General features: G+C 60.4%; 8 protein-coding genes across 8 annotated transcripts; 6 read left to right on the forward strand and 2 right to left on the reverse strand.

Annotated features, from left to right (window-relative positions):
• Positions 1 to 785: 785 nt before the first annotated feature.
• On the forward strand, positions 786 to 2045 carry SPBR_05037 (uncharacterized protein; the record flags this gene model as incomplete). The annotated part of the gene is made up of 1 exon (XM_040763314.1): positions 786 to 2045. One exon carries the CDS (start codon positions 786 to 788, stop codon positions 2043 to 2045), a length of 1260 nt encoding a protein of 419 aa, XP_040615791.1.
• Positions 2046 to 2243: 198 nt separating this feature from the next.
• SPBR_08931 (uncharacterized protein) lies at positions 2244 to 3551 on the reverse strand (the record flags this gene model as incomplete). The annotated part of the gene is made up of 1 exon (XM_040767057.1): positions 2244 to 3551. The coding sequence occupies one exon, from the start codon at positions 3549 to 3551 to the stop codon at positions 2244 to 2246; it is 1308 nt and encodes a 435-aa protein (XP_040615792.1).
• A 1729-nt stretch (positions 3552 to 5280) lies between these two features.
• SPBR_04876 (cycloheximide resistance protein) lies at positions 5281 to 7025 on the reverse strand (the record flags this gene model as incomplete). The annotated part of the gene is made up of 2 exons (XM_040763153.1): positions 5281 to 6287; positions 6383 to 7025. 2 exons carry the CDS (start codon positions 7023 to 7025, stop codon positions 5281 to 5283), a joined length of 1650 nt encoding a protein of 549 aa, XP_040615793.1.
• A 1192-nt stretch (positions 7026 to 8217) lies between these two features.
• Positions 8218 to 9284, forward strand: SPBR_05133 (oxidoreductase, short chain dehydrogenase; the record flags this gene model as incomplete). Its single annotated transcript, XM_040763410.1, has 2 exons — positions 8218 to 9189; positions 9264 to 9284. The coding sequence occupies 2 exons, from the start codon at positions 8218 to 8220 to the stop codon at positions 9282 to 9284; spliced, it is 993 nt and encodes a 330-aa protein (XP_040615794.1).
• Positions 9285 to 10528: 1244 nt separating this feature from the next.
• SPBR_05247 (uncharacterized protein) lies at positions 10529 to 11350 on the forward strand (the record flags this gene model as incomplete). The annotated part of the gene is made up of 2 exons (XM_040763524.1): positions 10529 to 10726; positions 10805 to 11350. 2 exons carry the CDS (start codon positions 10529 to 10531, stop codon positions 11348 to 11350), a joined length of 744 nt encoding a protein of 247 aa, XP_040615795.1.
• Positions 11351 to 12978: 1628 nt separating this feature from the next.
• On the forward strand, positions 12979 to 15378 carry SPBR_04708 (uncharacterized protein; the record flags this gene model as incomplete). The annotated part of the gene is made up of 1 exon (XM_040762985.1): positions 12979 to 15378. One exon carries the CDS (start codon positions 12979 to 12981, stop codon positions 15376 to 15378), a length of 2400 nt encoding a protein of 799 aa, XP_040615796.1.
• A 653-nt stretch (positions 15379 to 16031) lies between these two features.
• Positions 16032 to 19226, forward strand: SPBR_04620 (uncharacterized protein; the record flags this gene model as incomplete). Its single annotated transcript, XM_040762897.1, has 3 exons — positions 16032 to 16851; positions 16936 to 19065; positions 19171 to 19226. 3 exons carry the CDS (start codon positions 16032 to 16034, stop codon positions 19224 to 19226), a joined length of 3006 nt encoding a protein of 1001 aa, XP_040615797.1.
• A 1126-nt stretch (positions 19227 to 20352) lies between these two features.
• Positions 20353 to 25098, forward strand: SPBR_04548 (uncharacterized protein; the record flags this gene model as incomplete). Its single annotated transcript, XM_040762825.1, has 1 exon — positions 20353 to 25098. One exon carries the CDS (start codon positions 20353 to 20355, stop codon positions 25096 to 25098), a length of 4746 nt encoding a protein of 1581 aa, XP_040615798.1.
• Between the last annotated feature and the right edge of the window lie 345 nt (positions 25099 to 25443).

Consider the following 25443-nt stretch of genomic DNA (forward strand, 5'->3'; position numbering starts at 1 on the left):
CAAATGTAGCTTAGGAACTGATTTATTTTGAAAATAAAAACCCACAGAAACATGCATATGGTGTTTTTTATTTCATTATATTACTTATACGAAATACTTCGTACTTGGTAATGAATTTAAGTGTATTCATATTTACGAAGCCACCATGCTCATACTGTCTTGACAATTTAATTGTCTATAAATATAAATGGCGGATGCCTATGCCAACACGTTCTGTGTTGGCAACTCAATCACATTCTATTCTATTCGCCGACCTTCGTAATGAACAATTTGCGTCGCATGCTGATTCAAGTATCGCCTTGGCCAAGGTGGCCTTGGCCAAGGCGGAGAATGAGAAAAGACAGCGATTGCACCAGTCATTCCGAGCAGCGACATTACGGGCGGGTACGCCAAGGTCGACCTTTTGCATTTCCAGTTAGATCTCGTAGGGCCAATCGCCAGAACCGGGGTAGCCATCGATGCTGTGTGGCTGTGCTTCGTGTTGGAGTATTTTTGCGGCGTGTCGGACGTTTGTGCCGCCTGAAAGAACCGACTCATGAGGCCAGACCACCACCACCAACCACGGACAGCATACCCAGAATGGACGTCGGATCGTGCTGGTTGTTTAAATAACCATAATTGCCTGGTGTGGATAAAGTGGCCGTCCGTGCGGTGCGTGACAGTGGTCCTGGCCACCTGCAGGGGCAATTTTGTTGTAGTGACCTCAAAAGAAGCCCATTTCCGTCATTTTCGCAGACGATCGGACGCCACACTTTGTTGTCTGTTTGATTATCTCCGATCGCAAGATGGACGACACAAGCGAGGCGTTGTCGATATCGTCGACCTTGTCGCCATCAACACCGTCGACACCGTCGACACCGTCGACAATAACAGACACATGGACGACAGCCGCTGTAGCGCCGACGACGGCGTCGTCCACAGTCGACACAGTCGACACAGTCGACACAGCAACAAACAGCACGTTGCGGCCCATGCAGACAGCCTTTGAACAGCCCGCCAGCTGCACGGGTCACTTCTCCACCACATCGTACCTCTACTACAACACGGCCAACTTCGACTACACACACGTCACGCTCGCGATTTCAGACACGCGCCATCCGCAGTTTGCGACGTGCCAGCCGCCAGGATGGGACACGGTCGTCCCGCGCCACCGCTTCGTCTTCAGTCCCGGCGTCTGCCCGCAGGCATGGACCGCATACGATCTGTCGGCCACCACGACGCGCTACGAGACGACCGTGTCCAGTGCCTACTGCTGCTCCAGCGGCTTCACGCTGTCGTTCGACTACCCCTACCAGACGCACAGCACCAGCGCCATCTACACCAGCGACGACAGCGGCGCGTACTACACGCTGTACCCGGGGCCCATCAGCGGGTACCAAGGGCCGGGCTGCTACCGACAGGTGCCGGTAACGCCAGGGACGACGACGACGGCAACGACAACGACGACGACAACGACAACGGCACGCGCTGACACGGCGACGCCCTCCGTGTCGCTCGAGATGCATCTCCCGTACAGCGTGCAGTGGAAGGCCGGCGACACCAAGCACATGTCGCCGACGCCGCCGCCGGTGCCCTGCACCTACAGCCTGTACGCGTGGACGCCGGGGGCCCCGCTGCTCGGGACCAGCGACGCCACCTACGACGCCGGCGGCAGCCTCGTCGTCGCCAGTACGAAAGGCGGCAGGTTTGGATTCAACCATGTTCCGACGACCAGCAACGCGCCCGTCAACACCGACTGCCCGCTCGTCGAGGGCGTCGGCAAGGGCGTCAACCACGGCTACGCGGCGGTCATGTACTTTGTCATGATTGGCATTCCCCTCATTGCCGCCGCCTTCATTTCGTGCTGCACGTTTCTGTGTGTGCGCGGGCACCGCCGCAACAAACGGGACAAGCGCCAGCTGGAGGAGCGGGCGGCGCAGGAGAAGCGGGAGGTGGAGCAGGCGATTGCACAATCGTTGATCGAGGCAAAAGCGCCTGCACAGAACGAGACAGCTGCCGCTGCGGGGGCCGCCGAGGGCGTGGCAGGCCCGTCTGGGACGAAATGAGCGGAAATGAGCGGCGTTGTGGCTAATCAGACAAAGTTAATATTTAATAGCTAATACGGCGATGACACGACAAGCAATATAATGAAACGCGTATCGAATGCGGTGGACAGTATATAGACACATTGGGAGACAAGATGCAACGGCCGATGCGGCGACGTGCGTAAGTATATGAAAATCAAGAGCAGCAGACGCCATTTGTTAGTCCACCCGTTCTGCCGCCCGGAACGAGGGCGTCGCCGGTCGCTTGGACGGCTTGTGGATGCGGACCGCGCTCAAAAAGTAGTCTTCGAGCGGCAGCAGGTTGCGGAGCAGCCCACTGACCTGCCACACCGCGAGACACACAATGCCGCCCACGACGGCGACCAGGACAAAGTGGTTGGCCGTGGCAATGATGGCGATCCAGATGAGGGCCGGGTAGACGAGGCCGCCGAGCACGGCGAGCAGGCGCCGGCGGGCGCGCGCCGCCCTGCGCGTGTCGCCGGCGTCGAGCGGCAGGGTGGCCACGGTGAGGCCGATGAGGAACGCGTAGCCAAAGTGCAGCGACGGCATGGCGGCGTACTGGTTGCAGAAGCGGTTGGTGGTCCAGACGCTCTGCGCGCCGTCGGCGGTCGCGTGCACCGTGTCGACAAAGGCGTAGCCGTGGGCGGGCCCCGGCTCGCTGTGGCCGGCCAGGTGGTCGGCGCCCAGCAGGCGCGGCGGCATGACCGGCCACGCCGTGAACAGGACAAAGGCGACCAGGTTGCACATGGCCATGGTGCGGCGGCGGCGCTCATAGAGGTCGGGGCGGTAGCGGTCGCGGCTGCGGTTGCGGTGGACGGCGGCGTCCGGGCGGCGCGCGGCCTGCTGCATCTGCATCTGCATCTGGCGCTGGGGCCGGGTCGTCGTGATGTAGTACAAGACAATTAGGAACAGTATCGTGCCCGGGATGTGCACAAACGCGTACAGGCGGTTGATGCCGCGCATGACCGCCGGGCGCCGCTGCAGGAAAAACCGCTGCACGGCCGGCTCCACGAAGATGGCCAGCGCCTCCTCCACGCGCATCAGCTGCAGCGCGTGGCGGCGCGCCGCCTGCACCACCGACTCGTCGATCAGCAGCACCGCCGACACGGCGCGGGCCAGCTGGTACACCCAGTAGATGAGCGCCCAGTACCAGGCCTCGACCAGAAACGGAAACTTGCGCAGGACGCGGCTCAGCAGGCGGTTCCTGAACCTCTCCGTGTTGGGCGTCCACACGGTGCGCCGCCAGGGGCCGAAATAGAGCGTGCGCGGGCGCTTGTCGCCGTGGACGATGTGGATGGTGTCGCCCGCCATCGTGGTGCGTTTGTCGTCGGCAGGGCTCCGGCTCGATGCCATGCCATCCTCGCTGCAGGGCGTGCGTGTGTGGGACGCCGGTAAGTTGTCGTCCTCCATATCCAACAAACGGACGCTGGTGTCGCGGTTGAGCAACGTGCCGCCACTCAGCAGCCCGACGACCACGGCGACTTCGACAAACGGGCCGACGACCATGATGAGCACGGTGTCAAGATGTGCGTAGATGAGGCGTTATGAGAAACAGCTGACGATGAACTCGCAAGGCATATGCATATGGTAAACGGCAGGACAGTTGGAACAGTCTGAAAATAGACAACGCGCAAAGAACGATGGCAGCAGGACAACGATTAAAATCAACAACAGGACTACGACACGGCCGAAGAATCGGCGGGGCCCGAGCAGTTGCAACAAAGATGACGTTGGGGCCACAGTGGTCCATAAACGTACCATCCATCGCCTCCATGCCTCCATGCCTCCATGCCTCCATGCCTCCACGCCTCCATTGCCAACGGTCGACCAAGCATCGACATCGACAGCATCCCGCCCATGCTCCTTGGCGACGCAGCACACGCGCAGAATAGGTATGAATAGGCGCCTTTCTGTTCCTGTGGGCGTGCGTGGTCGTGCAGAACGGCACAAAATGCCTGCCGGGTGCTCCGGGTGCTGGTGCGCAACAGGCCGAGGTCTCACGCGCGGCCGCTTTGGCCGTCGCTCGACGTCGTCCGTACACGAAAATGGTGCGCACCCATGCTACGTGCTGTGCCAAGGATGCTCTGCAGGGCTAAAATGGCAGCTCTCACGGTGCTGCTTATGCCGTTTCCCACAGAGGTTCGCCAAAGTCAAAGCATGCTGCCCGCGCACGACATGAGAAATTGGGGGCGTCAGACGACACGTCGTCGCTGCTTGGCATGAGAGAGCACCCGAAACAAGAATGAAGGGGCCGTCTTCGCTGTGGTCCAACGGGGTTTCGTGGTTGTGCTGATGTCCTGTTGTGCTGATGTGCTGATGGCGGATGCCAAGAGATGACTCCACTATATTCGTGGGTTGGGGCTGTTTGGGTGATGGTGCGTGAGCAGCCCCGGATCCGATGGAAGTGGATGGCACGTATACGTAGCGCACGCGACACCAGAGACAAAGGAAATACTCCGCATCTGTTGCAACGCACAGCAGTCTGCCCTGCACGAGGTAATTACCGCAAGCCATTTTGTTGCTGGACGCACGCAAGAGAGGGTAGTCTGGCACATGACAATGAAGAGGCCTTTTCGATTTGGGGGACGTTGTCATTGTCATGGTAGATTTGATTCTGGTATGTGATTGGTGCCTTTCCTTGGCGACGCTCCCCGAATCATCAAGACATCCATGTTCATTGATCAACAACGGCGGCACTTTGACTAAAACAAGGACATGGCATGGACATGCCGACAACGTATGGGAATCGACATCTTCACCTTCGTGGACGGGCTTGCATAAAAGGAACAAAGGCAGCAGATGCCGTTCAGCCGTTCATTGGTCAGGTCGCGTGTCGTATTGCCCGTCTTGGCATTGGCCTGTCGTCTCATTTCAATTTCCTGCTGTTCCGGTCATGCGGCGGATCTACGCTGACATTCTCACCCACCGCTGTCAAGCACCAACGGCGCAAACAAGTGCCGACTCCCGTTGGATCTGCACGCAGTGTAGATGTCCTTGGTCCGAATATGCGGTTCTTTTGTTCTCCAGCAGTCGTATGTACTCGGAGAGCTACAATACACGTAGCATGGCATAGGTGCTGCGTTTTCACACTGCCAGAAGCCATGCTCTCCTTGCCATGTCAGCCCACACTTGGAGAGAGGCCCGAGTGCGGGGGTGAAGGAAAGACTCGTTATTAAAATGTCGTATTTGTATGTATATATATACATCCTCCCATACCTGTACTGTACACCGTTCCCTAATCGACCATCCATTTAATCAAACGGTGGCGGGCAATGAAGCCGCGGGCCCGTTTGCCAAAGACGTACATGGGAATGGTGGTCAGGGTGACGCCGACGGTGATGCCGCCAATGACAAAGAAGCAGTCGCGCACGCCCTGGACGGCGATCCAGTCGTTGGCGTAAAAGGTCATGCCAAAGGCAAACATGTTCTTGATAAAGTTCATGACGGCAAAGGCCTCGGCAGCCTGCATGCGGTGGCTGTCGGCAACATACGCCACGACGCCCGTGGTGCCGAGCTGGACGCCAAAGTTGATGAGGCCCATGCAGACGACAATGGGCACGGCCCAGGCGTCCTGATGAAAGAGGGACTGGCCCCAGGCGAAGAAGCCCGTGGCCGTGAACAGGAGGTAGGTCACCATGATGGGCAGGCGGAACTCGGGCTCAAACGTGCCGCCGTTGCGGCGGGCCAGGGCCGTGACGACGCCGTCGATGGCCGGGCCGGCGACGGCCGTGGCGAGCAGCGTCGCGACAAACGACGAGACGTTGGTGGCGCCGACGGCGCTGACGGAAAAGCTGTACGGCGGCGCCGAGAAGATCTGGGACAGCGTGATGCTGATGAGGACCAGCCACGAGATGCAGGTCGTGAAGAGCAGCGTGGCCCAGAGCACAACGGGCGACGCGAGCATGCAAAAGGGCTGCAGCAGGGTGCGCCAGAAAGATACGCGGTCCCAGTAGCCGCTGTAGGGCATGAGCGACTGCACAAACGTCTGCGGGATGTCGTTGCGGCTGTGGTCGGTGTCGCCGGCGGGCACGTCGCGGTGCCCAAACGCGCCGGCCTTTTCCGAGGCGCCCTCGACGCCCTCGACCTCGACGCGGTGCGTGCCGCCGTCAATGTTGAGGGCGCCGGTGCGGTGGAAGGCCGACTCGGGCATGAAGAACAAGGTCAGCAGGGTCTGCAGGACAAAGGCGCCGCCCATGGCGTGGAGACAGACGCGCGACGAGCTGTACTGGATGATGGCGCCGGCTGGGGAGAAGGAGGGGAGGATGTCAGCATGAGCTCTCTGGTCTGGAGACACCATGTCAAATGTCACAATGTCACAATGTCGCGCGTCGACTCACCAATCGGCGACGCGAGGTTGATGCCGCCGAGGACGCCGAGGTTGAAGATGGCCGTTCGATAACCGCGCTCGTGGACGAACCAGATGTCGGCAATCGACGCCGGCACCAGCGCCTCCATGGGCGCCATGCAGAGGCCGGTGACGGCCCGCGCGGCCGACAGCGACGCGAAGCTCTTGGCCTCGGCGCCCCAGAAGCAGCCGATAAACAGCCCAATGGACGAAATCAGGTACACCGGCCGCTTGCCGACCTTGACGGCCAGGGTGTTGAACAGGATGCTGCCGACGGCAATGGCGGCAATGCACGAGCCGTTGACGCCGAGCGTGAAGCGGGACAGGGGGACGTCAAACGTCGCGGCCAGCGGCACAAACGCCGACGTCAGCAGCGGGCCGACGGCGCCGACGCAGCCGCAGCCGTAGGCAATGGCGACGGTGAACAGCTCCTTCTTCCAGCGCGGCCAGTTGTACGGGTCGTTGGGCGACGCGGACGGCTGCGGCACCAGCACGGTCGTGCCCGACGCGTCGTGCTTGAGCAGCGTGCGGTCGATGCCCTGGGCGATGGCGGCGTCGGAGCGGCCCAGCTCGCTCAGCGGCGATGTGCCGGGCACATGCTCGAGCTTGCGGTACTCGAGGATACCAAGAGGCATGGTGGGGGGGGGGTGTTGCTATTTGGGATGGAGGTCAAGATTTTGTGGCGGCGGTGTGGAAAGAGAAAAGATGAAGAAGATGGCGATAGGAAACGATGAAAGAAGATCCAGTCGACTCCTTACATTTGCCAAGTCTACGTTTTTCGTCCTCTGGAGTCGTTTTGTTGTACCCCAAATTATATGTAGATCAACACTCTCTCCTCATGGTCGCATTCATCGGAGTCATTGGACGGGAGGAGGCAAACAGGCTTGCCACGCCCTTCTGGCCCTGTGCCATACTGCGAGACTGCCTTTCCGCCAGGGGCCATATCTTGGCCAAAATGCGGCCGGAGGATGCTCGGCCATGGACCTCCCATGGAACCTTGATTAGTCCATGAGTCAAGTCTGACAGATCGCTGTGTCCTGCGGGGAACGGCAACAAAACAGAAAAGGCGAGAAAAGGGACGATCAAGGAGGAGTTGCAACCACCAATGGACAGATGGGGTGGTTTTGTGGAGAGGTCTGGGGAGACATCTGGGCACACTGCATGCTGGAGAAACTGGAGGAGCGGAGTCTTGGGCCAGTTTGTGGGGTTTCTCCGCACATAAAGGACGTTTCCATGGATAATCTCTTCTACAGGTTGTTTTTCCAGGTTTGTCTCCATTTCATCCCCGCCTGCACGTTGAAGAAAACAAAGTTCATTCGTCTTGACAGATGCATGATTTGTGCTGTAGACCCAGCTGCGGCACCTTTGTGTATGTTTATTTTTAAGAGACCATGGCACTCCTGTCCACGTTGCCTTGGTCGATTCCTCTGATGCTGGATCTACATCTACTTTAGTTAGGTTCGGCATATGCAGCCGAGATCAGCTATTTCACACTAGCGCTCGCAGCTTGCCGGCCATCCTCCGGCAGTCGTGTTGGCGGCAACCAGAGGACAAGAGGGACGACCCGGTCCTGTATTGTAAGTCGTATGGAAAGTCAAAGTCATTCGGGACGTTCCGTTATGGACAAAGTGAAGGAGACACACTCACAGGCATAAGTCTAGGGCTATATGCAGGTAACGTTGCTCTTCTGACGGATTCTGACTGGCCGTTGATCTCTTGATCTGGTGATCTTAAACAAGGCTGGACGGCAGTATTTCAATTCTTGACCACGATACGCCGTGCGACAATTGACTGTTTATACGCACCCACACCCACCCACACATCACAATGACGGCCATTCCGTTCTCGCGAGAAACACTCAACGCCTTGTCCGGCAAAGTGGTCGTTCTGACAGGCGGTGCGCAGGGCGTCGGCGCGGCCACCGTCCAGCTGGTCTACGAAGCCGGTGCGCACGTCTTTTTCGGCGACTGGGCAGACGACAAAGGCCGGTCGCTGGCCGCGTCTGTCCAGAAGGATGTGAAGAGTGTCGGGTCCGGGTCGGTCACATTCCAAAAGGTCGACGTCCGCGAGTATGCCTCGCAGCTGGCCCTCTTTGATGCCGCCTACAAAGCACACGGCCGCGTCGACGTCGCCGTTTCCTGTGCGGCCGTGTCCGAGCCAGCGGGTTTCTTTGAGCCCGAGAATCTTGATTTGGAGAGTGTCAAACAGGTGAGCACGACAATCACCACACCACTGGCAAATATTGGTATGGCGTCCACATGTCTGACGCAACGGCCTCAGGAACCCACGGAGCTGCGCTCCCGTCTCGACATCAACCTCACCAGCGTGCTCCTGTTCAGCCGCATGGCGCTCGCGTACATGAAGGCCTCGCCGCAGGACGGCACCAGCCGGTCCATGGTCCTCGTCTCGTCGATTGCCGGCATCACCGAAGCCCCGGGCCTCTTTGCCTACTCGACCGCCAAGCACGGCGTCATCGGCCTGATGCGCGCCCTCCGTCCCTACGCGCCGCGCCGCTATGGCGTCCGCGTCAATGCCATCTGCCCCTGGGCCACCGACACGCAGCTGCTCGCGGGCGTCGTCGACACGTGGGTGCAGGAGGCGCTGCCGCTCAACCAGCCGTCCGACGTCGCCGGCCTGATTCTGCAGTGCGCCGCCGACGCGACGCTCAACGGCAAGGCTGTGCTTGTCGCCGGTGGCACGGGCTACGACACCGAAGAGGGCTACGACAAGACCCAGGCCCAGTGGATGGGCGAGCAGCTGTCGGCCGAGTTCAACCGCGGCCAGCGCGTCCTCGGTCTGGTACGTACTGTCTCGCTGCGAACGTGGATGGGACCCTGTATCCTCCGTGACTAACAACTGGTTAATCTCAACAGGGCGACGGATGGACGAATTGATTACTGGATGTGGCTGGTATTGACAGTCGAAGAGTAGAAATACAGCTACACTGCATCAGTCTATCTGTACGCAAGTCAACGTATGGACCTCCTGTCCACATGTTTGTCGACGGTTTGTTTTGCCAGGGCGGTGGCACGAAAAGGCAGCCCTGGCGTCAGTACTCCGTACAATATCTGAATATATCTATTTGGCGAATGTCATTGTTTTATTTCGTTTGTTAAATACCGCTTTATTCTCTGCCTGTAGAAATCACTGGACGCCAGCCTTGTGTGAATTACCGCCTCCCAAAATATTCCAAAAATACTTTGAAACATAGCCCCATCAGACCCATCAGATGAATATACGCCCACCATGCGCACGACTCATGATATCAAATCAGAGGTTGGAGAGTCGTGTAATGTAAACAGTGAGTTGAGTGGGTTGGTTTCAGCAGTCAGTGGCAAATCGTACTGAAAGGAGCCTGCCGCCGGTACCCACTTATTGCCGCTCTGACCCACTCCACGACTTACACCAGTGGACCCACATCCGTGTGGCGTGCACCGTACTCTGTACTTTTGTGTTGACATGGACGCTGAATTGGGCACTTCCAAGTCGGTAAACGCCGGTTGCATATCAGGGGGAGGAGAGGATGTATGTTCACATTCAGGCCTATGAAATGTCGGACGTTGAATAGTACCAGTGATTTATGTACGTCCTTGGCTTCTCTCGTGATATCATCAATCTCGCGCAAGCCAAACATCACCACCTTTCGACATGCCCTTCTCACGACGAACAGTATGCGCCCACCACGCCCACCTGTCCACTGCACAGCGACAGTAAAGGAGATAGATCCAGGCATACCACGAACTGGCACCACCTTACAGACAGGACTAGTCCCATAACACTTCCCTAGGAAAAGGCTGAAGTGTCGACCTGTCAGTTCTGCCTTCGGTATCCCCGATGCGCGGCGAGACTGAAGGCGGTCAGTATCACACCGCTGGCCACGTTTGGCCAGACAAACAATGGCTTGTCAACATTTCAATGCATCTATTTGCGATGTGTCGTAAACATGGCGTGGCGGTTTCAACTTTAGAGTGACATCAAAAATACGTCCTTGAAAGTGACCAAGTGCCATACCAAGATGAAAGTGTACAAATACAGACCTTTCCGTTGCTGGCAACATGCCAATCTCATCCAAAGCACTCTCGTTCGTCTTGTCCTCATTCGGCCCTCATCCGTTACACGCTCTCGCCGGCCGTCAGCAATGGACATGGACGTAGACGAGGTTCGTCCAGACCCTCGTCTGGTTCTGCGCGTTGCAGAAGACGACTACTACGAAATTCTCCAAGTCAGCCCCAATGCCTCCAAAACGGTCATCAAGGCCGCCTCTGACGCTCTCCGTCTCATGAACCAGCCAACGGAAGAGGGCGCCACGCCAGAGCCCACGGCCAGCGCTAGCCTTGTATGTCTCGTTTCGTCCTCCCAGTTTTGGTTCATGCTGAACCTGGCTAATTTGGTCTTCTTGTCTTGTCTTGTGTAGATGCTGAAAGCACAGCAGATCCTTCTCGACGACCATGCGCGCCAGGCGTACGATCGACACGTCCTTCCCGGCGTCCTGACTCGGCGGGTGGCAGCACGCAGGCCCGTGCCAACCAACGCAGCGCCAACCCGTTTCGTGCCATCCCACGTAAAAATCCGGGCACCAACTGCGGGCAAAAAACGAAAGACATCCGAGCTGGACGCTAGATCGGTGGATTTGGAGCTCTACAGGATGCGGTTGACCATCCAGACCGCGGCCCAGACGGTAGACGATGACCTGCAACGGCTGACTCGTATCATCAAAGAGAGGAGGCACCTCCGGATGGACGACGATAGCAACCTCTGGTATGGTCATTTCAAGACGGCGTCCGACATCCGCGAGCAGCTCGACTGTCCAAGTTGGAGGCTACGCCTGGACATTGCCGCAGAATTGGCCAAGTCGATGAGGCACGAGCAGGCATCGCTCGAGAGATACCGGGATTGTTTCTGGGAGCATCATACCAAGCTGAGGCCGTCGCACAAAAGACAGAGACAGAATCAGAGCTGATTCCACAGGAACTGGCGGTGGATCAGGCACGTTAGGAGGTGTTGGTGGATAGCGGTAGATAGTTGGTGGTTCGCAGTCAATGGATCGAGTCGTGTTGGTTGGCATGCGTTGACCCAATCGTAGGCGAAAACAACCAGGCGATTCCAAGTGATGCAGACGAGACTGGCTCGTGTGGTCGTGGCACAAGTGCGACGTGCAGCAGTTGCAGACAACGGCGACAACCAGCCGTCAATAACAGTGGCTCCGAGAGCCGCCTCGACGTTCCCGTCGCCGCTGTGGATCGACACGGACAGGTCCTAGCCGACTCAGAGACCGTGTCGGCATCCGAGACGACCGTCGTAGTCGCCATGCCCGCGCTGCCACTGGTTTGGTGTTTGCTGGATGGCATGTGCTGGCGGACGTGCTGGCGGACGTGGTGCTCGTCTGCTAGCCGCTCCCGGACTGGCGTTCTCGGTCATGCGCGCGTCTCCATCAATGCCGTCATCGCCATGACGCGTCACGTTTCTGCAACGTGCCGTTGAGCCGTCTTTCTCGGATGGCTCTGCAAATCCTCTCCGTGCTCTGAAATGCCTCGTTCTCGCATCTGTTATCGGACTCCCGCGGAAAATCGACAGCAGTGATCACACTGTCGGACGTACTCTGCATCGCGCACTCCGTATCGCGCACTCCGTGTCCCGTCAAACGTCGTCAGTTGCCCCTGAACCGCTTTCATTCGCTCGTCAGCAGTTCGTTTCTCCATTTTCGACGTGTGCCGGCTTCCGTTTGTTGGTGCTGCCATGTGCACTTTTGAGTGTCTCTTCTAGGCAGCGCTAACAGCTTGTAGAGGCTTTCGGGAAACATTGAGCGCGTCGCCCGTGGCGGAGCCAGTGGCTTAGATTGGTGCTATTGGTGTTTTTGGCGCATTACAGTGAATGTTGGTGTGCAATGCCGGGTCTTTACCGTTCTTTATTAGGCAGTTTTCGTCAGGCTCTGGGTGTCCTTCTAGCGGTCTTGCGGTCCCGACAACAGCCGATCCACGACTACACAGTACTGTACCTTCCCTATTCTGTCGCCCACGCTTTCTCGATCCAGCATCGCGCCTTCCTTGGCGCCTCCCGGCACTGACGGATCCTTAGCCTCTTCTCCGTGTCTCGTCCCAAATGGCTGGCAACGACGTAATGGGACACCGACAGTGAGAACCATGAATCCGTCGTGGATTGATGCGGCGGGTCCCCCCTTGTATTGGTATCTTACGTGGCTGTGGCTTGACGAACGGCCTTGTGACAGCCTTGCCGTGCCTCACAAACCGGTTCTCGCCATATCCATCGTACCTTCCACATTCGCTCTCTGCTCGCTGTTCTCTGGTCGTTCTTTCTTCCTCTGCTCTCCCTCGCCCCTCCTTCCGTTACAACCCTGCACGGCAACCGCGACCCGCAGCTTGCGACGCTCAAAAGGCAAGGCTGCAGCAGTCGTTCTTTCCCCTCCTCGCCTGCCTTTCCTCTAGCTCTCCCGTGCCTGCCAAGTTATTTAGATAGCTGCAGTCGCCCACACTTTCTCGTCTTGGCGCTTTGACGGCGCGTCTCACGCCGCAGTCACAACCAACCACAACGACCTCACCTCAGACGCCACACAACCACTCAACCGCCACCATGACAGCACAGTGGCTGCCGCAGCTGCGCAAGCTGCTGCCGCTCGATGATGCCGAGCTCACTCAGATCATCGACTACACGGCCAAGCTGCCCGCCGACAAGGACGAGGAAGCCGCCAATCATCTGCAAGGCCTGCTGGGCGACTCGCCCGAGGCAACCGCGTTTGTCGCCGACTTTGTCGAGCACCGCGGCGAGGTGGCGGCCAGCCTGTCGCCGGCGCCGCCGCAGACACACAGCAGCGCGGGTCCGCCGACATACTCGCCTCCGGCAGGGCCACCGCCGGGACACGCAGCGAAAGGTGCCGACGGGCACGGCCCCAGCGGTCCCGGTCCCGACGGTGCGAACAGTGGCGGCGCATCTCTGGCCGGTGCCGACTCCGACAACGCGCCTCCGCCGCCGCCGTCCTACCACGCACGAGCCCCTGTCTCGATACCTGTGTCTGGCAATCTCTTTGGCTTCGCCAACCGCCACACCAACGCCCTCATCGAAGCCAGCAAGGTTCGCGCGCGCGACGAGCAGGAGATGCAGAACAGCCTCCAAAACGTGCAGTTTGAGCACCGCATCTACAACCCGGAAATCGAGCCCGAGCACGAGTCCGACTACTACTGCAACTGCTCGATCCACCAGTACTACCGCCGCAAAATACAGCGGCTGCCCGTGCAGCGCCTGTGGTGCGACGCTGTCATGTACCCGGGCGAGAAATTCTACTCGACCGTGTCCAACACGACGGTGCTCTTTGGCCAGAACCCGTACATGCTGCGGTGCGGCTCGCCCTTTGGCTACGGCTCATCGCGCAGCTACAACAGCCTCTCCGTGTGGGGCCCGCCGCGGCCGTCGGCGTATGCACACATGGCGTGGACGCAGAGCGTCATCAGCCTGTCGAACGACATCAACCGAAGCGCGCAGGCCTGGGTCGACAGCAAAGAACCCAAGCAGAGCATCTGGGACGTCGTGCCCAGCATGGCACAGCTGACCATCGACGCCCCGGACGACAAGGCGGATGCCAAAGGCGACAGCAGCAACACCGAAAGCGAGAAGCCGCGTGCGAGCGCAGGCGCCGGTCCCAGCGGCGCGCCTGTCAAGAAGAGCAAGTTTGCCGGCTTCAAAAAGAGCTTGGGCATCAAGTCGTCCGAGGAAAAGTCGGTCGAGTTCGCGTCCTCGCTGCGCGCCTCGATCCTCGCCGAAGAGGCCGGCCGCTGGCCCAACAGCGAGGACCGGAAGCTGGTGGCCAACTACCAAGACAAGGTGGGCATGACCCGCCACATCGCCGACCTGCGCGCGCGCAAGCCCATCCAGTATCTCCACCTGCTGCGGGCCGGCTACTTTGAGCCCATCCCCGTCGCGTGGGCCACCCAGACGTCCAACCCGCTCAAATTTTCCGTCGAGGCCAGCGAGGGCTGGCGCGGCATCACGCCCGCGTGGCGTGGCTACGAGGACCTGGCCGAGGAGCGGCTGTACTGGGTGCTCAACCACCGCGAGGGCAGCGTCGGCATGCGCATGAAGCCCGACTTTATCTCGGAGATGAACATGGCCCAGCAGCGCATGGCCAACGCCGTCGAGCCGCCGCCCATGTACTTCTCGCCCGAGGACACCTGCATGCGCATGCACACGACGACGGGTGCCGGCCAGAGCTACTCGAAACAGGTCATGCCCGCGCCGTTCCGCGCCTTCGACAAGCCCGAGACGCCCAGCGACGACTCCATGATCCTGCTCGACGTGTCGGGCTCCATGGACTTTGACCCCGTGCGCCCCGTCTACGACCGCTACCTAATCACCGGCTACGCGCGCTCGACGCAGCCCAAGAACAAGGACGTCGCCAAGTCCATTGTCCGGCGCTTCACCGACGCCCTCGCGCACCACGACCACCAGACGCTGGGCTACGATCTCGTGACCTTTGCCAACCAGGCCACCTACATCGGCGCCATCCACCACCGCAACTTTGACGCCATGTGGCGCAGCGTGCGCGTCGGCGGCGGCACGCGCGTCATGACGGGCTGGCAAAAGGTCAAGGACATGCACTTCCAAAAGCACCGCGGGTCGGCCGTCGCCCACCCCGTGTACGGCTGGCAGGCCGGCCCCGACACGCCCATGCTGCGCCTGCTGCTCTTCTTGGACGGCGAGGCCACCGACATGGACGAGTTTGAGCTCGACCTGCTGGGCCTCTCGTGGGCGCACGTCACCATTTTCCTCATTGGCGTCGACAACTGCCCGCACCACCACCGCCACGCCAACGAGCTGCAGCGCATCAGCGACGTCAACCACCACGTCTCCTTTGTCGACGCGCAGGGCAACTGCCCCGAGCGCTTTGTGACGCACGAGCTGCTGAAGCGGCACCTCGGCTACGACATGTCGCTGCAGGAGTTTGAGGCGATGGAGCAGCCGCCGGCGTATGCGGCGTAGTGGACGGGCGATGGAGTGATTCAGAGGGTGGTATCTGGATCCAATACCATGTTTCTGTTCTGCCTGTACTTTTTGCTCGATATCTTGCCTTGCAAAATTTCTTTTGTCTGCTGTTTTGATACTCCGCCTCGTCAAGCATAGTTTTGATACCTTACATCGTACGTCGCGCGGTTGAATTATTTTGGACGCTTCATTGTAAGGTTCGGTCGTTTTGCATAACCCCGATATCGTGACTTTGCCACCGCATTCATGAGTTTGTTTACTTGGCCCCTTTTAGCGCCGTCAGCACCACATTGGAATAAGATTCAGCCAACACACAGTCCTATACTCATCCGTGCAGTCATTCCCGCACGAACGGCTTCATACCTTACGATGCTCAATAATCGCCCTGGTTCGACACATATAAAATGCCGGCTGTCCGTCCCTCTCGGCGAATTTCTTGTGTCTTTTCTATTCTCAACCAAACGACATTTCTTTGAAACATCGCATCCCATTCATCCCATCTCATCCCGTCTTTTCGCATCCAACACAATCTTTCACCCGGTTTCCTAATTAAATCTCCAGTCCAGAAGATTCTCACAAAGTCAACCTCTCAATCGTCGTCTTCTTCCTCTTCTTATTCGTCTCGTCTCCCGGTCGGTTCCACTTTCAAGATGGCCCATCCCACCATGGCCACGCCCGACATGGACGATCTAGCCAACGAGATGTGGTTCCCAAAATACCTGCCGTCGGCAATCGCGTTTGTGGCGGTCGGCCATGTCGGTGGTTGCTACAAGCAGCTCGCAGTTGTGCGGGACACGGCCAGGAGAGATGTGCCCGGCAGGACGAGGAAATGGGTCACGAGATGTCGTGCCTTGTGGGCGGTGGCTCACGCCATCAATGTGCTGAGTGATCCAGAGCACGCTGAGATCATCCGCACCGAGCTTCGCCTCGCCTCCCAGGCTTACCAAGGCGCTGCCGCAGGCGCGTCCTCGGCCTCGTCCGCCGCCTGCCGCGACTACCCGTCGCGGCTGCGTGTCCTGGGCACCACCAACGAGCCCGTCTGGGACGGTCACGGCGTCAACGAAGTGGCGCGTGCCACGGTCACGAGGCGCAAGCGGCCACTGTACCCGTTCCTGGCACACGCCCTGCACAAGGCGGTGGCGGTCGACGGCGACGGCGGCGAAGATCCGTTCCTTGTCAGCGAGGACCCTGGGTTGATTGTCCGCGCCGACAGCCACAAGTACACCACCGTCTTTCTGGACGTGACAGACCCCTCGCACATTCGCTATGGCTTCGTGGCGTGGCCGCCCCGCGTCGTCTGGAGCGACGCGCGCCAAACGTTCGCTCTACCCCCGAGGAAGCGCGAACCGTATTCGGCGCAAGGCTACGTGAAGGCGCTGCGCATTGCGATTCCGCCGTGGGACAACGAAACGCGTATTGTGCTGAAGCGTCTCGCAAAAACACCCGTCATCGATCCGGACCACATGCCTCGTACGTGTCCGCATTTCCACGCCTTGCGCTGTTCCTACTTTTGTTTCTTCTTTGCTTTGCTTTGTTCTTTTCTAACATGCACAGTTGTTCAATGGAAGCCTACCAACAGGATGACCGTCGTCGGCGACGCCCTTCACCTAGGCCAGATTTATGTCCAGGGCAGGTATCTCGACACAGACAACCGAGGGGAGCGGCGTCTGATGCCTCCACTGCCCGTGTCCGCAACAGCGGCCGGCCCTCACACGCTGGGCAAAGCCAAGTCGCTGCTCGATTTGACCTTCCGCCGCATGCTCGACGGCCAAGCCACCGCGACAACGCCGACGCTGAGGATGGAGATGAGGAAGATTGCGTCCGTTGCTCGCTCGCCCGTCAACGCAACAACAAAGGGCCGTCTGCGTGAGCTTATTCTGCGTCGGGGCGCCGATGTGGCGGCGTCGTCGCAGTGCGCCGAGATCGTGGCCCTGGCATTTGCGGAGCAGACCACGCTGCCGTGGGCGGTCCTCAAGGGCTTGCACATCGTGACGCTCCAGGCGCTCTTGGCGAGCCCGGTGTTTGCCAATGTCGAGTCCATCAGCCTGTGCCCCGGCCACATTCTTGGCCTGACCTCGCCGCAGCAGCTGGCTTCGGCTCTTGCCGGCGCCGCGTCGCCGTACTTGGTCGACTTCGTCTTGTACCAGAAACCGCAGCTGGACTGGGACGACCACTGCCTGCAACAGGACGATACCGCCTCTGTGGCTGCCGGCCAGGAGGAGGACGCCTTGTTGGCCAGTGCCACCATCTCTGGCCTGATGGCGTCGCCCGGCATGGCGGCGCGCGAGGGGCTGCGCTTCTTCTTCACCGGCGCCTTCGCAGCAGCGGCCACCAAGCGCCGCTGGTTCACGCCGCCGACCTCGATCTGCAGAAACCCGGCCTACTATGAGCGCTTCCCAGTCAGCAACGTTTTTGTACGCATGGCAGCTGCACCCCCCACCCAGGAAGAGGCAACAGACGCCCTCAACTATCCTTGGGCACACGTTGTCCACCCCGTCATCACGTGGCCGTCGAGATCATCCTCGGAGTCTACGAGCGGGGCGTTCTACCGCCCCGTTTACATCCACACGGGGGACATGCTGCAGCAAGCGTCCGCCTTTGCTGCTGGGTGGGTGCGCATGGTCGGCAGCCTCCTCGTCCCGAGGCTGTCTGGCTCCGCACCCTACGTCACCGAAGAGAAACTGCGTGCACTGCCCAAGCTGTTGTCGAGCCCGGTGGTGCAGGAGCACGAAGACGAATTGTGTCGACTCCGCCTGGACGAGAGCCTGCCCGCGGTGGAGAACGAGGCGGTCCGAATGCGTTCGCGTGATGCGGACCCTACGACCGGGACCGACCCTGAGCCTGAACCCGCACTTGCGTCTGTCCCCGACGAGTACACTCGCGTCGACTTTCGGAAAGCCACCGGCCTCCAGATTGAGCGCGGCTTCGACGCCGCGCGCAGCAGGGCCTGGCCGCATGTGCGCGATCTGGCGCCGGGCAGTTGGCACGCCGTTGTCTCCGTCGACCACGACCACGACGCCCACTGGTCGGCCGTACCCATTGTCCACTACGCCTTTCTGCGCGTCAACCCCAAGCGGCGCGCGCCGCTCTTGACGGACACGCCGCGGGCGCTGCTGGTGGCCAACCACGTCCCGACGGACGGCGAGGGCATGCCCCTCTTTGACATCGTCGGCGACCTGGCGCTGTTCTTGCGCACAACCAACACGAACCGCAACCCCAACCCCAACACCGACAACGCGGACAGCAGCGACGTGGCCCGAGCGACCATCGACGCCCTCGACGAGGTCGCTCGCCGGCATCAGCAGGCAATGCTGCGCGACAACGACTTCGTGGGGTCGCTGCCGGCCGCAAAGACATGCCATCTCCGCTGCCTCGCCCCGTCGGCGGCTCTGCACGCCATGGCCGACTTCTTGCGCGAGGCCGCGGTCGGCGGCGACTACACGCTGGACGCCATCGGCACCAGGCACCCCAACCTGTGTCTCTACCCAGAGGTGTTTCGGCAGATCGCCGACGAAGACTGGCTTGCGACGAAAGAAAAGGCCAAGCCGACGGAGTCGCTGCCGCGGAATTTCAGGACGTCGCAGAACGCCGACAAAAAGGCAAAACGGGCGGCAAAACGGGCCAAGCAGAGTCAGGCGGCGAATGAAGAGACATACCAGGGGCCGGCCGACGACAAGAACCAACGTAGACGATGGGCGATTTTTTTGCTATTGTTTTATTTTATTTTATTTTTTACTTTTGTATTTAGAAAAATGGTGCCTGATTTGATTTAGTTGCACAAAATAACAGCACAAAACAATGTGTTTGAAATTGAATCCCTGGACGACAGCAAAGCGTCCATATAATACTCTCAAGAAGCGGCCAAGTATGTGATAGACAAACTTTCTTACCCATTTCACCATTTCAAGCTATGATGGATATCATGAAGATGAAAAACAAGGATTCAAAGAACAAAAGGCAGTGCTCACGCCATCGTCTAGCGCCCGACCAGTTTGAGAGGCAGTTACTGCGGCAAGGCCCGTTGGTGTTTCTGACGTTTTGGCTGCCACACAATATTAACATCGCAAGCTCCCCGTGAGTGGCCAGTCCAGGCCAAGCCACTTTTGCTTTGCTTCACCTGCAAGAGTGACTTATCGCCAGATGCAGCTGCACGACCTGCTGGCAATGTAATTCACGTGACAAGTCGAAACGAGGAGCGCTTCGAAAGGAAAGAGCAACGGATTGTGCCGTCTGGCAGCAGCGACCGGGCTGAGTGCATGTCTGTCCAACCAACAGACGTGCAAAAACCATGTAGACAACATGCAGGATATTTTTGGACAGCACGACTTGCTGTCCGCAAACGCGCGGCTGGTTCCCTCCTGTTTCTGTCTTCCGGCCGGCGGCCCATCAGCCTCACACCCACAACCACTTTACACCACCCCCTGTCTCTCAAAAGTGCAGGGGTCATCAACCTGCGACAAGGTGGAACCCTTCCGCGCACTCCCTCGTTCGCTCTTTCCCTGCCTCTCGTTCCTTCCCGGTCGCTGGCGGTCAGACCAGGCGGCCAGCATTGCGGACGGCAGGCGCCCTCAGTGGAAAGTGGATTCTGGAAGTTTGCCTCTGGAGGGCGCGCTTCATTGACAGGCGACACTTGCGATCGTTTCGGGCTGGACCTTTCAATTTCATGTTCACGATGCACTGTACTTCTTTTTATTGCCTCTCTTCGCATTCCTGTGCCTTATTTCTGTCCGCCGTCATCCTCATATTGAACATTTCACACGATCGCTGTCCTTTGCGTGTTCACAGCGTCACGTGTGCGACAGCGACTGTTCTTCACCGATCGCACCTTCCTTGCACACTGCGCAGCGCGATCAGCTACTGCGCCTTTCCCCTATTCGCATCGCCGCTTGCACTTTCCCCGCCTCCCAAATTGAACACAAATACAGCCTCAACTTCATGGACGCATGGCGCACTGCGTAAACAGACGCCGCCATGAACCGCAAACCACCCGGCCCTTCGGGGCCACCACCGCCTGGCCATCTCACCGATCTCACCGATCACACCAATCACACCGATCACACAGACCACACTGACCACAGCGACACCGATACCGACAGCCACGATAGCCACGATAGCCACGAAACCCGCGAAACTCATGATGTATCACGCCACCCTCCTCCTTCTTCTCCTCAGGCACCGAAACCTGCCGCAAACCAAGGACGTTCGCGTGCAACAGCAGCCGCACCAAAGCCGCCGCCAATGCCACCGGCTGCGGCTCCTCCCCCGGCAGATGCACCGACTCCCTCAAGTCCACCACTGCCCGAAGGTGCAGGCGCAGATTCTGGGCGGATGCCGCCGCCACCCATTGGCCGCCGGGCCAAGAAGTTGAACATCAACCGGAACAGACCCACCGAGCCCAGCGCGCCGCCAAGCAACGCCCCTACCAACAACAGCACTGCTGCACCGCCCCCTTCACCCTCTCCCGTATCGTCACCTCCCTCTCGCTCGCCGTCTCGTTCTCCACATGGTTCTCCTCCACGCAATCCACGGCGCCGGCGCGGCAACACGCCTCCTCGGTCGTCCGAGTCGCCCTTGCTCGGCGAGAACGGTGCGGTCGTCCACTACAATAGCGGTCGCCGCCGGCCAGACGCAGACCATGAGGGCGACGATGAAGAGGATGTGTATGAGGGCCGCGACCGCCGTGACCATCGCAGTCGGCGTGACGACCGGGGCCGGCACGACAACAACCGGCGACATCACCGCGACCACGACGACCACGGCGACCACGGCGACCACCCCGATGTCATGGACGCTGCTGGGAGCGCCATTATGTCGTCGCCCTGGAAGACGTCGCTCCTGTTTCTGGCCGCAGTGGCCGCCGCGACCTTTTGTGTAGACCGCATGTGGCCCAAGGGCGTCACCTACGGCGAGAAGGAGGCCTGGGAGATCCGCGAAGAGGAGTACGGTCGGCACCACGGCCACACGCCACACCCGCACTCGCACCCGCGTGATGCAGACGGTGCACGAGGCTCGCCGCGCAACTCGCGTCCGCGTGTCGAACGGATCAGCGACCGGTCCGTGGACGACCGGCGGATGGACGACCGACGCTACAGTGACCGCCAAGCGCCCCGCCAGCGCATGGGTGAGCGGCCATACGAACGGGAATACGAACGGGACCGCGAAGGCAGACGGACGCGGGATATGATGGATGGACCTCCGGAGCCACGCGGTAGCCGCCGCAGGGTCGGCGACATGGAGACCGAGAGACCCCCGATGGACGAGAAATACGACCCCGAGTACACCGACCGGCGCCGAAGCATGCGCAGTGTGCGCGGTTCACCAGGTGAGGCAGGACCCGAAGGCGTACCTGTACCTTCTGTGCCTCGTATGGCCCGTGGTGTTACGTTCCAAGAAGACGCCGTCGACCCGCGACATTCACGAGGTTCGCGGGACCATCGGAACACGCGCGACCTGCGCGACTCGCGCGACATCCGCTACGACCCCAGCGACGCCAATGGCCCCAACGACGCCGACGACAACTTCCGCTACCTGCGCGAGCGCCGTGCACGCAACAATGGCAAGCTTTATCCAAACCGGCGGGCTACATGGGACGCTTCGACTGCGGGTGCGACTGCGGCAGCGATGCTGGCCACAGGTGCCGCAGTGGCCATGGCCGCCGACGAAGACGGTCCGTTGCGCCGGAGGCGGCCCAACGGAGCTGGCGGCAGCATGCGTGAGCGGGACAGGCCCGGCGGCCTACGAGACCCGCGAGACCCACGGGACTTGCGTGATTCTCGTGATGCTCGTGATGCTCGCGACGGCCGGGATGCGCGTGAGATGCGCGACTCTGGTGACGTCCGTGACCCCAATCCTCGGCGATCGTCTCTCTACGCTCACGGCAGCGGAAATGTCATGCTCAACCACTCCGACGTCACTGGTGACCGAGGCAGTTTTCCACGGGACGGGCCGCGTCAAGAACAAATGTCCTCACGACGGCGGTCATATCGCGAACCGGAGCAAGACCGTGAACCAGATCGCCGGTACGCTCGCCAGACGCGTCAAAGCGGAGCAGATCAAGAGTTTGATGCTGGGAACGCCCGTGGCCATTATCGTCGGTCGGATGGCGCCTCGGCCGCCGCTGTTGCTGCGACCGCCGCCTTGGCTGCCGGCGCAGGTGTTGCAGCCATGTCCACAGGCCGTCGTGACCGCCGTGGCGACGACTACAATGGCAGGGTTTCGCCCCCTGCGCGCCTGAACCGCTACTCGACTGTCCACACGGTCGATGGACCCCTCCGCCAACCGGAGCCCATTGCATATGAGGACGACGACGGTGTCCGCGAGAGAGGAGGACGAGGTAGTGCGCGTGGAGGTGGCTATGGCTTACCGCCAGAGTACCGTGAATCGGATTCGGAGGCGCCTGTATATGACCGCGTTCACAGCCGTGTGCCAAGCCGCAGTGGCGGCCGGACACCAGAGAGTGACAACCGTGGTGGCGCTGACGATCTGGTTGATTCTTCTGAGGACGAACCCCCACGTCCTGCTGCAAGACGGACGCAGACGGGCCGGTTGTCACCGCAACCTCCGCAACCTCCACCACCTTTGTTGACTCGCACGTCACCGCCCATGGAGGGCCGGGCTCCAACACCTGTTATCCTGAGTTCGTCCGATGAGGAGGGCGGTCGACGACGACAGCGCATACGCCCGCAACAGCCACCGCCGCCACGCGAGACATCTCCACGACGCCAGCCGCGCACATTCCCTGTGGTGTCCGACTCGGGCGTCGCCGACAGCCTGGTCGATAGTCTTGCGGACAGCCTGGCCGACTCGGACTCGGACGCGGCCCCGACAAAGCCGCCGCCCCGCCGTGAACGCGCGCAGCAGCGGTCAGACGAGAGCCTGCATGTCTACCCCAAGACGCCGGCGCGGCCCTCGGCTATGGCACCCGGTGTGGCGTACGAAACCGAGTATATGACCGGCGCAGCAGGACCGCCACGCCAACGCCGTAGCGACGTGAGCATGAGCGGCAGCAGCGGCATCGTGTCGTCTCCGCCCACGACGCGGCAGGGCCAGAGGCCGGTTGACGAGAACGGTGTCAGTGAAGATGACGGCGACAGCGACGCCACTGTGGAGGACGGCCATGGCCGGCGTGGGAATGACGGCAATCGTGGTGGCAGTAAGCGCGGCGCAGTTGGTGCTGCCGGGGCCGCCGCGGGTGCCACCGCCCTGTCCCTTGTCTTGCATCCCACCGAGCGGCCGAAGCGGGAATACTACACGGGCATCGACTATTCCGAGGACGACGCTCGCAGCTTTGGGAGCCGTGGGAGCCGTGGGAGCCGCGGGAGCCGTGGGAGTCGTGAGAGCCTTGGCAGCCGCAGTGGTCGCTCGTCGCCCTACACGATGCCCTCCCCACCCCCGGCTGGAGGAGGAGGTGGAGGAGGAGGCGGCGGTAGACGCCGCCCAGCCGGTGGCTACCCCGACGACAGCGACCATTCCCCGAGCCCCCCTTCACGCCGCGCACGGGCTGCTGCTGCTGGTGCATCCTTTTTGTCCGAGGACTTTTCCGCTCGCCCGTCCGACAACTCGTCCCTGCGTGACCGCTACCGAAATGAGGAGGGCGGTGTCGGCAGCATTGGTGGTAGCGGCCTGCGCAGTCGCCGTTTCCGCAGCCGGGGTAGTCTTCGGAGTAGTCAGAGTAGTGGTGGTAGCAATGACAGGAGTGGCAGCGGCAGCGGTAGCGATAGCGGTAGCGGTAGCAGTCGAAGCCTCGGTCCAAGGGACGGTCGGCGCAGTGCATACGTGCCGAGTCCGCCGCTTGCTGATCGCGCCACCCGCAGCGTACCGCCATCGTCCAGCAACACGACACCCATGAGCGAGGGAGAGCTCTCCGACAGCGAGCTCGGCACCCGCGCCCGTCGCTATGGCCGCCGTGAGGGCGGTGCGAGCAACGGACGCGACTACCTCTCGTACAAGGGCTACCGCAGCCACAAGAGCTACGACGAGGACGAGGACGAGGACGAGGACGAGGACGAGGACGGCGCCAGCGACAGCGATGGCGGTCGCGAGCGGGACGAATACAGCGACGATGGGAGCCGCTCGCGAGGGACGCACAGCCTGCGCAGCTACGGGTACGAACACGACGACCGCGGTGGCAGCGACAGTGGCAGCGACCGAGACAGCGACGGTGATACCGTACGCTACAGCACAGCCTCCGGCCCTGTTCGGCCGACCCATCTGGGCGCCCAGGCCACGGAAGAAGCGCGCATTCGGGCCCGACAGGACGAGATTGACCGCGACCGTCTCCAGGCCCTGCGCGAGAAGGAGGAGCGGCAGCGCGAATGGGACGACCTGCGCATGCACGACAAAGCCACCATCCAGGCGCGCATGGACACTCGGGCGGCCGGTGGCTCCGGTGGGAGCGGCACCTACGGAACCTATGGCACCTATGGCACCTATGGCACGTACAGCGGCAGCAGCAGTTCGCAGCCCCGAGCCAGCGGCGGCACGACCGGCACGACCTCGGACCCGACTGACCCCCGCACGAAGCTGATGCGCGAGCTGGACGAACAGGAGCGGCTGGCCCGGGAAAAGCAGCAGGACGCCCTGGAGCGCGCAGCGGCCGCCAAGGTGCGCGAGCAGCACCTGCGCGAGGTGGACTTGCTCGAGCGGAAGCGCGAGGCGCGCGAGCGGCAGAGGCGGGACCGTGCGTACGATGCTGTGAAGCGGTCGTCGGGTGTTTAGGTGGCCAAAAAAAATAAAAAATAAAAATAGAAAGAAAAAATAACAGAAAAAGAAAGAGAAGGGAAGGGGAGCGGGCAACATGTACGGGTAGACGTACCTTGGCACATATTATTGGGAAACAGGACAGGACCTGGAACGGGAAACTTCGAACGGCTCAAAGGAAAGCCGCGAGGACGATGACGGGATGCGGCTATTAGATACCCCTACTTTTTTGCCATTCACATCACATCTATCCCGTAGGCGTTGTTCTCTGAAATTATTCTTTTTTCATAATATTTTTCATCCCCCTTGTGAATATTCGCTGGTCCACGTCAATAAATGCAAATGCTAAAAATGCCGTTATGG

The sequence above is a fragment of the Sporothrix brasiliensis genome, assembly GCF_000820605.1.
Source record: "Sporothrix brasiliensis 5110 chromosome Unknown Cont21, whole genome shotgun sequence".
NCBI classification, from domain to species: Eukaryota; Fungi; Ascomycota; class Sordariomycetes; order Ophiostomatales; family Ophiostomataceae; genus Sporothrix; species Sporothrix brasiliensis.